The sequence below is a fragment of the Octopus sinensis genome, linkage group LG1 (genome assembly GCF_006345805.1).
Source record: "Octopus sinensis linkage group LG1, ASM634580v1, whole genome shotgun sequence".
Classification (NCBI taxonomy): domain Eukaryota; kingdom Metazoa; phylum Mollusca; class Cephalopoda; order Octopoda; family Octopodidae; genus Octopus; species Octopus sinensis.
The window spans coordinates 63874419-63891207 of NC_042997.1; the positions used below are offsets into that span (position 1 = coordinate 63874419).

The window sequence follows — 16789 nt, forward strand, 5'->3', positions numbered from 1 at the left end:
ATATGTGTGTGTGTGTGGTGTGTGTGTGTGTGTGTGTGTGTGTGTGTGTGTGTGTGTGTGTCTGTCTGTGTGTGTGTGTATTTGTGTGTCTGTTTTTTTCCCGCCCACCATCGCTTGAAAACCGATGCTGGTGTGTTTACGTCAACATCACTTAGCGGTTCGGCAAAAGAGATCGATAGAATAACTACTCGGCTTACATAGAATAAGTCCTGGGGTCGATGTGTTCGACTAAATGCAGTGCTCCAATATGGCCTCAATCAAATAACTGAAAGAAGTAATAGAATAAAAGAATATATATACAGTAGATATTTTTTTTACGGTCATATATATAAATACTGTCAAACGCATGCTGGTGTCCTTTTATGAGTTACCAAATTGCAAAGATCCGCAGTGAATTATAATGATCCGTAGTGGATAGAACGTTTTCCAGTTAAATCTGCAATCATCTTACTCTAATGTGATATTATGCTACATAATGCTATTGAGAACTTGTTACTTAATGAATTGTAAACGTATCGTATTTGATAGCAGAAAATATGCACGATCATATTAGTTGCACCCTTAACATAGTTCCCAGGAAAATTGAATCCGACATAGAATGTGACAAGGCTAGCCCTTTGAAATACAATTTCTACTCATTTTTGCCAGCTAATTCAACTAGATAAACATGAAAAAAAGTGTATTGCTTAAGGACTCAACTCGTCACCAGGAATCGAAATCACGACATTACGATCGTCAGCCGAATACCCTAACCACTAAATCACACGCCTTCACATTTCTGCAGTACGTATTTAGGAAAAAAGGTTTTAGTAGTGTAAAGCATGTAATATAAGCTCAACTTCCTATATGAAAACTGAATGAATTTCTTTGAGACATCTGTTTAAAAGGGGCGTCTCAGATCCCAGGAAATAAGTTATTTCGTTCTATAGTTATTTCTTAACTTTTACTAAAATATTTGCTTGATACAGTTAGTTAAACTTAAAGAAACTTCTAGTTACAGATTACAAAAATTCGTCATATTTTATAGGAGGCAGAATATATTTTTGTTTATAAAATTGGTATAATTACATCATTTGAGTCGTAACAGTAATATCGTTACAGAATTCAATACTATATTCATAGCTATGTAGGCATGTATGTATATATATATGTATCTATCCACACAGACACGCACACCCCAACACTGATGTATATATATATATACATACATAGATACATACACACACACATATATATATGTGTGTGTGTGTGTGTGTGCATGTATGTATGTATATAAGAAAGGGAGTATGTTTGTATGTGTTTTTTGTTCGTATTGGACAACACCATCAAGAAAGAACTCAACATGAATAAATCAGGCTTATCACAAAAATATTACCTTCGAAATTTAAATTCAGAATTCATCATTCGCCAAAAAATATATACCTTCAATCTGAAAAAAGTAGTATTCTGGATTCAAGTATCACTAAATCATTATGTTCAATTCTATTTTTTAAAGTTTTCAATTTCAGGAAACATATTTCCATCTTAATATCCTTTGTAGTATATAACCATCCTACATATACATTCAAATTACCAAGTAAATATCTCGGGAGAACAACGTTATTTTGTAATAAAACTTTTGGTTGTTTTTCAATAAGTGTTTTCAAAATAACATCTTGCATAATCACAGAAATAGCAGTCACTCTTTCCAATTTTGGTACAACAGCAGCAACTTCCTAGGACGTGTTCTAGTCGATTACATCAATCGCAGTACATGAGAAATAATTTCTTTTCTTGACTCTGAAATATGAAAGTCAATGTTGACCTCGTCCGATTGGAGCTAAGAAGGCAATGTATCAGAAGAAATTCGCTAAGTATTGTCTTCGAGGCATTAATGAATCTGTTAGCTTAACAACAACATCATCAACAACAACAACAACAACAACAACAACAACAACAATAACAATAATAATAATAATAATAATGATAATAATAATAATAATAATAGTAATAATAATAATAATAGTAACCCATTCCACTATAGGTACAATGTCTGGAATTTGGGGATTGTGTATATTCGAATACATCGAATACTCAACTGGTGCTTATTCTATAGACCTCGAAAGGATGAAAGCTAAAGTCGACCCGGCGGAATTGAAACTCAAAATGTAAGGATGGACGAGTTGCCTTTAATCATGTTGCCCGGTGCACCAACAATTCGGTCAGCTCCACGCCTTAACAATAATAATGATGATAATAATAATAATAATAATAATAATAATAATAATAATAATAATATAATAATAATAATAATAATAATGGTAGTAGTAGTAGTAGTAGTAATTATAATGGTTTCAAATTTTGTGCAGCAATTTTGGGACGCGGATGAGTCGATTACATCGACCCTGGTGTTCAACTAATGCTTAATTTATCGACTCTAAAAGTTGACCTCGGTGGAAATTGAACTCGGAATGCAAAGAGGGACAAAATTCCGCTAAGTATTATACCCGGCGTGCTAACGATTCTGCCAGCTCACCGCCTTAATAATAATAACAAACATAATAATAATGATAATAATAATAATAATATAATAATAATAATAATAATAATCGAAAAAGTGCAGAAAGAAATAAAATGGGATATTGACGATATACTTGAAGATGCCGATTCACAGAGTATGGTAATTCTGCCAACTACAACATATATATCAGTTTCAAATACGATATGTATCTAGATCAAATGGTGGACTTATTTAGATATAAATTCCAATAGAAATAACAGGAAACAAAGGACTCTAAACAGACATCCCTTATGGCAAAAAGTTACTTAGATACCTTTAAAATATGACGCATACAAATACACGAAACATATCTCCATAAGTACATATAATACACAGGAAATAACATAATAAAATGTTATGTATATATTTTACAAACTGTCGATTTGAAATGCAATATTAAACAAATATTATTTGAAGCATTGCATTCGGATCTGTTTTCTGTTTTGAGGTGACACTATGTATTGTAAGTAAAACTACAGAGATATTTTATAATTACGTTAACTAGTATTAATATGTCTCAAATGGAGAAGGGCTACAGATGCTATTTTTGTTAGGTCCTTATGTACCGATTTCAATTCACGTAGAATACAGTTTAAACATTCTTCATTCAAGGATCGAAGAAGTAACGTTCCAATAAACTGTTCTATTCCCCGAAATGTATCGACTCGTGACAATGTGTGAAATCAATATATGTCCTAGAGACATAATTCGCATATATACGAACGTTGACAAACGTTTCCTACATGGCCTTTCAGCTTTTAGTAGCAAATGTAAAATGTATTTATATATCAATAAAGGAATAATGGTTGCCATAATTGGTAAGGTATCAGGCTTCACTATTCAATCAAATACACTGATTTCAGGTTTCTGAAGGCGGAAAAATCAGAAGCCGTTGATTTCAACAATTACAAAATATATAAGAAACATTTGCGCTGCGAACTCGTTGAAATTATTACCTATAGTCATTCCAGGTAAAGGAGAAGATAAATTGTAAGAAAGCATATCATTAAAAAATTCAGTTGAAACCTTTCTTTCAGATTTTCTGTTAAACAACATGGCTAATGGTAATAACCGAAATCTTTAACGAAATCATTGGTGAAGTATAAAGAATAGTAAATTTAAAGGGTTAAACGCTAAAAATCAATTACACATATTGATCACGTATGAAAGATAACATGTGAAAGAAAATATTCGGGTAATGTGATACCAAATACAAAAAAATAACTTTGCTGCGGGCAACGAAGCGATTCTTGTGTAACGTAAAAAAGAAATCAAACCCCAAAACACACATCTCTGTCTGACTCTGTATCCCCCCAAACACACAAACATGCACATACACAGACACCCACACATACAAAAATAACATATATATGTATGTGTCTATGTGTGCTTATACATACATGTATCATAGACATTTGTATGGCTATCGCAAATGTTTATTTTTTAAGGTAGATAGTATCAATCTGTGATTCTGTATCGAAGCTAAGAAATCTTAGTGAAAGACAAAAGATTTTCTTATTAAAAACAAGGACAAAAACACAATTAAATTGGGTTTCAAAATCAATTAACTTCATACTTGTCGGTCACATGTTGCGTGGTTATTTTAATTGATCTAATAAAAGTAAAGCAACATCGCACACTAATTAATGGTACTACTTTCCACTTAATTAAGCTTATATAGTTTTTTGCTTTACATTTCTTATATTGCTATTTACATTTACACTGTTGTTTTGGCTTTTAATGTGTGTTTTTTGATAGTTTTCCAAACATTTTTTAATCATCTTAATAAGAACTCTTGTACAATACGTAATGCACAACAATAGGAAAAATAAGTAGGATACTAGTGAAACAAAAGGCATCAATGTACTTGTATTTTAATGACGGCAGGATTGCAAGTAAAAGTAAAAGAGTCCTCACAGGTATGATTGACCGATATTTACAGCAGGACGCATTAGTTGCGATGGAAACCATATTTATCAAATGTAAATCAATAAGTCATCAGGATTTTTGCTGTGAGTAGGGTGTGATTGAATGAGTAATTGTTTTACTGCCTCAGCAGCTTCAAATTCATCAGAAATTATATGAGTGCTTGAGTAGCTCTAATAAACAAAGCGACACTACTTACAAAGGAAAGCTTAAAATGTAATTAGCTAATGATAATCTCTATATTACAAAACTGCAGATAAAAATCAACAGTCAACATAGCCAAATTCAACAAGGGAACGTATTGTAAAATACAACAAAGATAAGACGTTAAGTCGAGATTAAAACACAATTATATATTTCAAATGTTGGCCCTTTTACAACCGATCCTCCTGATATCGAGTCTGATTCAATTGATGATGCAAATTTGATGATACAAATTTTATGTCTCAAAGTCATCTGAATTTAAAACGTCCATCAAAGTTTCATGTTTGTTCATGATCCAAACACTAGCATGATGACAATAAAGCATTTTGTCAATTTTGTCATTGTATTGAAAATTGTCTGAAACAAAGACACTGTATTTAAATAGAAACATATTAAACATATTATCAAAAGTTAGACAAGGCGAAGTTATAGACAGAAACTGCATGTAAGTTCTTTGTTTATATTTACATTTATATATGGGTGTGTGGCCATATTTTTCTCTTTGTGAAACAATGATTGACATAATAAGCTGAAGCAAACATAAAAAAAAGTCTAAAACTCTTTAAGATAGTCCCACATATTAAATAACTAAAACCAGTGAAGAGAAGAAATATGACCTACGCACATATACTGCTTTTTGTCAAAATTTTATTCATATCGGCAGTATTTTTTTTTTGTCTTTTCTTTTGCAATTGAGATATATATGCGTCTGGATGATTCATGATTGACATTGTAGAAGAACAGAAAAGAAATTTGCCATAAGCTTCCTGTTTAAGTTTTCCTATAATGTATTACTAGCAGTTCAATAGAAACCTATTCGTATATGATTGATATCCACGTCAATAACGAAAGGAAAATGACAGCTTTCTAAGTGTCAAGATTGAAACAGGGCTTTGATATTTGGTTAATAGCCATTACACTTAAATTTTCCCAGTGATACTCTTGGAAAAAGATTACAGGATTAAATACTTCCAATGATTTTCTTTTATGATAACGGAAAAGCAATTGCCTTTAAGTAAAAAGAAAACTTGTTTTTAGTAAATATATCTTTACGACAAATGGCACAATACTTTCGGCAAAATACACTATCACATAATTAGGACCCCCATATCTGTATAGTATTTCTTTTGAAACTACATTAAAGTTAACTAAATTAAGCAACAGTTTACACATACACACGTACACACATACACTCATATATATATATATATATATATGTGTGTGTGTGTATATATATATATATTCGAATCTCTACTCGCCTCCCCAAAGACGAAGAAAAAACACCTTCCAGAATTAATTTACAGAATTATGAGTTAATCAACTGAAGAGTAGAAACCTTTCACAATGCCTAGATACCATTTTCACTACCACTACTAGGGAACGTATTGAGAAGGCTAAAAAGCCGAGGAAATTGTTTAATAAACAGAGTAATAAAAGAGTTAACTATCACAAGTGCGCGAAATTGAAAGAATGGGCCACCAATATTCAATAATATCAATTATACCACATTCATATTTCACATAAAATATCCACAGAAACAAATATTATTGATAGGTGAATCAGTTAATTATGATTTTATTTAACAAATCCTCCTCTCAGATTTACACACTTTTTGCAGTGGTGACTCAATTTTTCTAAACCCTATAAAAAGAAATCGGTAGTTTGGATATTCGACACCTTTAAAGCCAGGAATTCCTAAGCAACGCCTCGTGTATATATATATATAATATATATATATATATATATATATATATATATATATATATATTATATATATATATATATATATATATATGTATATATATGTATGTATATATGTATATATATATATATATGCATATAAATATGTATATATATATATCTATATATATATAATATATATATATATATATGTATGTATATATATATATATATTATATATATATATATACATACATTTTATATGCATATATATACACGCGCACACACATTCATGTATGTATCTATACACGTATATGCAATTAATTTATCGTATTTTACGTGTTACTCTGAGTCACTGTACTTTGCTAATGTTATTCTAAGAAATACTTCTCTCCACCTATTTCAGAGTAAAGATGTACCGTTAAGCAAACGACCCAAATATATGGATACTCGGGATCCACAAGATATCTTCAAGGACCTTGTTTATCTAACTTTGCAGCAGGTAAGATATTTTCCACATCCCTCTGATATATTTTTCATAGAAATTTTGAAATTGTTTCTCAGTAATGAGCAATCTATAATATACATATATATATACAATACAATATATATTTTCTATTAACCACCTGCCCCGCCAAATTACTTTATTTTTGCTTTTTCTATTGCTGACCTCTCTTCATTTTGTTTAATGTTTGACTTCCTTTTAACTTCATGAGATTTATTCATCTTTTATTTAAAAAAAGGAATATATATTAATAAAGTTCCCTTCTTCAGAAACACACAAAATAAAATTCAACATGCATACTACAAACACTAATACCTAAACTTTTATTGTAAGATATGGAATATTACTACTTAGATTAGAACTTCAAACTATATAGCATTTCAAAATTTATAATTCGTGGGAATACAGGATAGCATTTTAATGTCCTCCATATACTTCTTGAAATATATTCTATCCAGCCTGGGAGGCATCCTCTTTTCTGTCTGTCCGTTATATAAATATAATTGGTTCCCTTACAATGGTAAAACCATTACATATTTTGGTGAAAAGTACAGTGAATAAATCCATTGTCCTTCTTCAACGTAATGAACATGTCAAATTGGAAAACTAAGCAAGTATTAAAGCCAAATATAATAAATCAAAATCACAGACGAAACAAAAACCTTTAACAGACTTCTAAATTGTAGATGTTGTTTCCCAATATTACATTTATCTTCAGACCTACACACAAAATTACACTCAGCGCACACGTAGACACACACATAGACACGTAATCACACAGTCACAAAGATACACACAAATACATGTACTATCTTTCTTTCTTTCTCTCTCTCTCTTTCTCTCTCATCCAGATGATTTAATTTCACCCTAACCCATTATCAATTAAACCGACCATAAATGTTTCAAATATTCTCTACATTTTATATGCAAATCGGTCCGATTCTGATGCTCACACTTGCTGTGCAATGTCATTATAGAAATGAACAACCACATCATTAAAATGCATGATGAATTTAAAATAATGCAAATAAATAAGCTTTGCATTTGACAAGCGTTACGTGAATGCTAAAGGCTTAAATTAATAATTCATAATGACAAGTCATGATTTTTAAGATAAATTCAATCAATTATATTTCTCGTAAATACTCTGGGCATTTTACTAATATAAGTAAACGTATCAACTATGTTCACTAAATATAAATGCAAGGGGAAAATAGTATTTTTAACTGAATTCTGTTATGACTATGTTTATCAGGCGTATTTATAATGATATACATTTGTATGCAGGCAGAAAGGAAGCTAGTGTTACTTTTCTCTATGACATGACAGACCAGATGGGTGTTATGTGCGGCAAAGTACGTGGTTAACTACTGCCTAAGGCGCAAATTAGAATTTATCAAATATGCTTATTCTTTGAATGCATGTTTTAATGAGCTAGTGAAGATAGGATTTCTGGCCTTACCATTCGTATTTTAACATCATAAGTCGAAACATTTGTGCTCATGAGATTTCTTTAAGATGGATTAGGGAAACGCGAAAGGATATCCAGCTATTTTGGCTACCGTCAGACTAGATACCTGGTCCCATTGATTGCAGAAGTGCGTAGTTCATTGGTAGATAAATTGTATCACCGAAAAATATGCAAACTTAGTGACCGACTTACATGCAGATTCTGTCTGTGTTACATTCTCAAAAACTACAGTTCGCATTAGTCTTTTGTAGAAGACACTTCTCTCAACATATTACTCGGTGTGAAGAAACCGAAGCAAATCATTGACAAATAAACTGATTTACCACATTGCCATATTTGCAACATTTTTCGGAGTATGAAGAGCGCAACCTCACCTTGAAAGGAAAATTATTAACAATCAAGGTAGAGTTAGATTGCAACACGCAGAATTCACTGACCATGTATATGGAATATATAATAAGCTTGTCATACATAAATATTCTACAAATGTATTTCTTTTTTGCTGTATGTTTTTATTTTACGCATTCTTATGTGGAAAAGAACTTGAAGGTGCGTGTTTGAGTAGTTACTGTAATTGGCTCACGATCGTTAGCTCATGAGTTGATTCCCGGCGACGCTTTGTGTCCTTAAGCAAAACACTTCATTTCACATTGCTCCAGCTCATTCAACTACTAAATATGAGTTGTACCTGTAGTTCAAAGGATTGACCTTGTTACATTACGTGTCACGCTGAATCTCCCCGAGAACTACGTTAAACGTCTGCATGTCTGTAGAGTGCTCAGCAACAACCACGTTAATTTCATGAGCAGACTGTTCTGTCGATCGGATCAACTGGAACCCTCCTTGCCGTCGTAAGCGACGGAGTGCTAGTTCTAATAAAAGCTAATTTGATGTCAGGAAATATTTTCTACATATAAGTACACAGTTGTTTCTGGATTTAAGTTATATTAAGCATGTATGATATATATGTGTGTATGTGTGTGTTAGGAAAACAATAATTGCAAACCAACCACATGGAAGTCAGATATTTTTCAATAAAGAAGTTACTGATACATGCATGCAATATCACCATACATCTAAATTTAATAAGGGTTTCTCATGTATTTTAAATGTATTTGTACACACCTTATATGATGCGATATTTTACTCTAATTTTTGCTACCTTTTCTCTTTTCAGCTGGTTTCAGAGGGTAAGGTCACCCCAGACGTAATGACCGGCGCTGACATTGGTGTTCCAGGCAAGAGAGGTCACCAGGGACTGTGTCTTAGACGTACCGCCAGTCAGAGATTCATCGCTTATCCCTGCTGGCAGTCAGGTACATACAACTTCTAATGCTTCTATTTTTTGTTGAAGTTAGTATAAATAGCATTAGCAGGAAACTTAGTTTTTGATCTGTTACTTCGTGATAAACGATTCACTTGTTTCTAAAACGCATTGAATAATAGTGAAAACAAACAGGAACCTACCGAATTCTATACTATTAGGCCAGGTCGTGGAGATGAGTTGGCCGAATATCACAGTTAAAAATTTCCTTGAACATGAAAGGTCATGAAATTACGAGTGTTTATCGCAAGAGATCGTATATATTCGTGGATCCGTTGTTATTTTTAAGGTGGCGTTAAAGTAATAGGCTAAAGTAACACACACGCACATATACACATTCACAAGTCTATACATTTGAAATATAAATGCATGCATTAAATACGAGTATGTATTAAAAAATACGTTCATAGAAAATTATATCTTTGTGATAGATCTCACCTTATAAAGCCGATAATTATTTCTATTGCATTTTCATATGTGTGTGTGTGTGTGTCCGCGTTGTGTGTTGTGTGTGTGTGAGGCTAGGGTGTTAGAAACACCCGCATTGTTAGAAAAAAGAGCTAAAGTGCTCTAATGCTGTAGTCAACACACATAAATGTAAACAAATACACTAACATCATCCGAAAATGCCGATCAAGAATTCTTAATACTGACGTGAGTTTCGGCAACAAACAGATTATTATATATGAGAACACAACCCTTACTCCATCGTACATTTGGGGGCAGCGTTACCTCGTAGGAACGGCATGAGCTCTGTTATGCAAACAACCTTAATATATCTATCAGCATTTCTTGCCATCGTTGGTATTAAATATTAGAGTGAAAGATATTTGGCAAAATAACCCAATATTAGCCAATTAGATAACATTGGTATAAAGTATTACCGTCAGCTTGTTTGCATTCGTATGCATATACACAGTAACACACACACACAGAGCTATATATATATATATATATATATATATATATATATACATGCATACACGACATTCTGATTGTATCGGGTATTGATTTTCTAAAATTTACATCTTTAGATTTAAAGTACAAGTTTAATATACATTGAAGCTGCAATCTCGATTCGTAAGTATATACATAAGAATTAGAACGAAAAATATAGTTATTTAGTATACATGAAAAGCACTCACAACTAATTATTCTAAGCTTATATATTGTTTGTTCTTCTGTATGAAACAATATTTGAAAATTTCGTCTACAAAAAATAATTAAGAAGGGAATCGAATCCTATACGTGACACATTTGCCAATCATTAGCAGAACAAAATCTCTACCATAGACACGGCACATAGAAAGACTAGTCAAGACACAGAGACTCTTCCTTGGTACAAAACGGATGAATATAAAATCAAAAACGTATAGAGCACAATAGTTGTCGCATGTAATAACAAACTGTCAGACTATATCACAAAAGGTGCTGAATTAAAAATTATATCATATGGCAGTACAAATTAGAAAGGCAATCAGGCAATTAAAAAAATATGGATATTTCATTGTAAATGACGAAAAACCTCTAAAGTTCATGTGTCAAAATTTTACATCAGTTACACACATATTACGCTTTCTTGTCGCATGCCATGCATTTACAACAAAAGTCTGTAAAATCACATTGTAACATAGAATGCAAAACGTTTTTGCCTGTCAAAGTATATTCTGGCTCTTTGTTCTTTACAAGGCCTTCCCAAAACGTTTCTTTTGCAATGAAGCTATGTGGCAATTGTTGCATTATGATATGAATCATATTTCTTTCCCACAAAGACTTAAACAAAATGGGGTACTATGTGCGCTCTTATCATTGTGTCCTTTCAACCCATCCAGGAATAACTAAGAAACGCACGAACATTTGTGTGCATATATACATAATTACAGAATGAGTGAGAGAGAGAGAGAAAGAGACGAATGAGTGAAAATAAACTGAACATTCTTAATGTCATCCTGTCTATTCTCTCTTATCTTTTTATAAATGCTAGAGAGATTAAGAAATTTTAGGTGTATATCCAGTGAGAAGTGTATTCTCACTGCATGATGGCATTGTGTTTAAGATATTGTAGACGAGCTTTGTGTAGCATAGCACGAGATGTTAAGCCAAATTTTATTCAGCTACAAACCGCACACACACACACACACACACACACACAACACACACACACACACACACACACACACACACACACAATGTACTATTCCATCATGGTGAGATCAACAAAAAAGTACTCTATCTGGCGAGAGATTAATATTATCTAATAGACACAATACATGTTTAAAAATTGAATGAGAGATGATACATAAAAAGTTATATGCAGTTTATGCCTCATGAATATGTTTGAGTTATTTTTCAACATATGAAAGTATTAGTACCACATATATATACATATATATATATATATATACATATATATAATATATACATATAATATATATACATATATATATATATACATATACATATATACATATATAAATACATACATATATACATACACACACACATATATATATATACACATATATACACCTGCACGCAAACAAAACAAACTAACATTTAACGCATGCACTCGGAGTTGTATTACACAGCAAACTGTTTCGTACCTAACTTACACAACGTGTCGTAAGCGCAAGTATAAGTAAACAACATTACAGAGAGGAAATCACATTCTAAAAATGTCGACGCATATCAGCGCAAACTAGATGTGCGCAAAGTATTGCTGGGTCAATGATTTTTTTTTGTTTTTAGATATATGTGTGCGTGTATATGCGTATACGCACTCTCACACAAACACAAACACACATACACATGCACACACTCACGCATGCACATATCAAAAGTAAGCGTTTAATACTCTGTAATGTGTAAACCGTGTAAGTGATAGTTTAGAAAAAAAATTGTTCTCTCTACTTCAATTCACCGATTTACGTTTACATTTTATTTTATTTTTACAGGAAGCAAATAAATGCTCGGCAATCGGAAACGTTTCAGCCAGGAAGACACAGCCCCTCTCCTCATCGCAATGACGTTATCGTCTATCTTTCACCAATGGTCTGATCTCCATTTACTCTCAGGCTACAAAAAGTCATTCATTGACTCTTTCTCTCTCTCGACCTTCCTACCTCTCTAGCTCTTTTCCTATCTCTCTATCTAAATCTATCTCTCCCTCTCTATGCGTATCGATATACACTATATATATATATATATATATATACATATATACACACGCATATATATATATATATATATATATATATATACATATATACACACGCATATATATATATATGTGTTGGGCAAACAATACTTTTTTCAACCTCCTCTACTCTCTAATATATTACTACCTCTTCCATTTCTCTCTCATACTATGTCACAATGTCAAACACTTCTCTCACGAACTCTCTCATGCGTGCATACAGACACACATTCACACATATACATATGCTCCTCTATAAAAACACATAGACACACAAAAACACCCGCAGACATACACTATATACCTCTTTCCGCTCTGTTTTCTTTCTTTTCGACGTTTCAACTATGTTACTGTTAACCTATTTCTCTTTTCCTTCGTACATTTTTTCAGTATTTCTCCAATACTTTCACTCTCTCTTTAACCTTGAAAAACTGCCCTCGTTCTTCATTATTTCTTAGCTTTTCTCTCGATGACTCAATTCTTTTCAAAACGTATCTTTCTACATGGTTACCATTTAACATTTGGTGTACTCTGTTGTAACATAGTTTAACTTTAATCGCCGCTTCTTCAATGCCTGAGCGTTACAACCAGATATATTTTCGGTGCTCCCGGAAATTAAACACAACTTTCTATTCTCCTTTTCTCTTTCTCTCTATTTTTTCTGGAATAAACATATTGAAGAGAAAAACCTAAAAAAAAAGCAACAAGTACTAAATGTTGTTGATTTTCCTAATTTTCAATGTAACTTAATAAATTTCCAACAGTACACAGACAAAGATATACACTAACGCACGGACACACATATGTATATATGTATATATATGAATGCATATTTATATACAAACATACATACATATATACATGTATATATACACAACATATATATATATATATATATATATATTGTTTTCTACATCTGTCTACTCAATTTGTCTCATTTGCGATAGTGTGCATTACTTTCCTTCATATTCAATATGTGGAACAAGATTAAATCAAGAAAATATTCTGAATGCTGTACAACGTCATAGACAAAAATACTTTTATCCTAAATCTATATGAATGTTAATAAAGATGGCAAATTTAAAAGTGACGAGAAAATGTTATAATATATTCGAAAATAAAAAAAAACAATAATATTATTTTTGTGTATTATTAATTAAGCATGATGGCTTATTGAAAGAATTTAAAAAAAAAGCAACATAGAAATCTGAAGACAGAAGAATCTATTTTAATAGATGGCAGCCAAGTTGCAATATATATGACAATAATAATGATGATAATAATTGTCATGATGATGATAACGATGAGGGAAATAATAATAATAATGATAATAATGACAACAACAATAATAATAATAACAATAACAATAATAATAATAATAATAATAGTGGTAATAGAAGTGAAAATAATTATCTCAAGATTAACATGTGGTCTCCCTGAAACACTTGAATATATATATATATGCATGTGCATGATCATTGTAGCTATGTAACTGTGCGTTCGTCTCTTACTTATGTACTTAACTTAGAGAAATACTCTTTTAGTTATATGGTCCATACTACAATATAGATAAGCCATGATACACAAAACTATATTCATAGCAATTATTTGCATTTATTTATCTATCTCTAGCCTCTTCTGTCCCCAATGAATATATGCAGGCATATGTATATATATATATAATATATATATACATATACATTCGTACATACATATGAGCGCATATTCCTGCGTGCATATGTATGTGTTTTCATTCCAGAATTTCTATTTTAAATGGTGCTCATTATCTGCTCACTTTCTCACATTGTTACTCATTGCTTCTCATATCTTAAAAATTAAAATAAAATACATACAAAAATGGAAGTAATCACTAAAAGCACCACCAATAGTGAAAGATATGCAATTACTACCCCTTCGTATTAATGAAATAGTCATCTGAATTATTCGTGAAAAATTTGATTTAGCTTGCTGTAGTAGAATAATTAGAAAAGCTTGTGCATGCTGTAGTTATTGACGTAACTTAAATATTAGAACGTTTACTGGATTAAATAATTTATATTCTTTGCTTAGCTACTTGTTATTATTATTATTATTATTATTATTATTATTATTATTATATTATTATTATATTATTATTATTATTATTATTATTATTATTATTATTATTATTATTATTATTATTATTATTATTACATTTATTAGTTATTATCATTTTTATTATTATTATTATTATTATTATTATTATTATTATTATTATTATTATTATTATTATTATTAATATTATTATTATCATCCTCGCTAATGTTGTTATAATGCTATTACCAATACTTTTATTCGTGCTGTTATAGCCTTTTCTTAATATTTCTATTAATGTTGTTTTCATGTTATGATTAAAGTTGTACAAAAGCTTATACAGTATTGCCTGATGTAGTTCTAAGTTCTAAGTTTTAAATTATATGAACTGAAGCTTGCTATGTCCAAAATGTGTGTATATGTCAATAACGAATCTAAAGGTGAATGACAAAATGTGAGTGAATCTTAAAAAATTTTACAAATATTTTACAAATTTAGTCAAAGAAGAAAGCCTAAAACCAATTACATATGTCTGCCTCCTAAAGTGGGAAAACTCGCCGTCGCTCATTTTATTTGAAACGAGTTGAAAATCTGTTTACTACGTTACTTGGGATGTGACAAGCGGGATAGAAAATGATATGTCAGGAGAATCGCGATTAAACGTGATTCATAGGGACTCATTGAGGGTAAAACTTTTATCTGAAGAATTGGGGTGACAAGCTTACAAAATAGACAGCATTTCTGTGATATAGAAGATGGAGAATGTTGGGTGGGAATAATTGTGAATGACATAGCTTTCCTTCAAATACCGGTCGGATGATCATCTGTTACAGTAGTTCTATTCCAGATATAGAGACTGCAAATCAACATGGATCATGCTTAAGAAACCTAATGAAGCATCTATGTCTTCTTTCTTTATTGCCCACAAGGAGCTAAACATAGAGGGGACAAACAAAGACAGACAATGGGATTAAGTCGATTACATCTATCCCAGTTCGTAACTGGTACTTATTTAATCGATCCCGAAAGGATGGAAGGCCAAGTCTCGGCGGAATTTGAAGTCTGGACGTAGCGGCAGACGAAATACCGCTAAGCATTTCGCCCGGCGTGCTAACGTCTCTGCCAGCTCGCCGCCTTCTGACCATCTATGTCTTCTGGCCACCAACAGACTCTGCTTATAATAAAACTTTTTGGCAATGTTAGAAGGAGAAAGTTACTATTGGAGAAGTACAAAGCCTCTTAGCTACATAATTTTTAACAATTTGTGTGCTTTTGAATATTCAAGATTTACCTCCAAAATAGGAAGAACTCTAGGACTGTTATTTATTTGGCATATACATATACAAGAGAAAAAGAAATTGGAGATTAGAGAGTTATTAATTGTTTATCATTAACAAGAAATTGGTCATCTTCGTTTCTTACAGCCGTTTCATTTCAATTAATACTCACTAATTTAATTCCTTGGATGAAACCATCCCTTTATGAAGTTAACATATTCTCTAATTATATATATACATATAATTATATATATATAATAAGTAGATTCTGAAAATATGTGAAAAATGGGGTGTAAAAGTCATTTACTGGCAAGTTTCTACAAGCAAATTGAAGTCTTAAAATATAAACGTTCTCGATGTATGTATGAAAGTATGTACTTCCATGTACATATGTGTACTGATTGTGTATGTGTCTCTGCGTGTGTTTGTGTATATTGTGTGTGTCTGTGTAAATAGAGAGATAAAGGAATGTATATGTACATATACGTAAATATGTATATATGTTCGTTGGCTATGAAAATAAGGTCGGAAAATTGTCTTGCTTATTTAGGTCTTTAAGCAGAAACACACAGCCACGACTGTCGTACTATCTGC

General features: G+C 31.6%; 1 protein-coding gene across 2 annotated transcripts in view; it reads left to right on the forward strand.

The window, feature by feature from the left end:
* The window catches only part of LOC115213793, a 68300-nt gene extending 55441 nt beyond the window's left edge, over nt 1–12859 (forward strand). For both annotated transcript variants that reach the window (XM_036501645.1, XM_029782651.2), the window contains 3 exons: nt 6756–6851; nt 9503–9641; nt 12604–12859. In XM_036501645.1, coding sequence (XP_036357538.1) covers nt 6756–6851; nt 9503–9641; nt 12604–12614 — 246 coding nt within the window. In that variant the 3' untranslated portion in view covers nt 12615–12859. The remainder of the gene's footprint in view (nt 1–6755; nt 6852–9502; nt 9642–12603) is intronic.
* Nucleotides 12860–16789: the final 3930 nt, after the last annotated feature.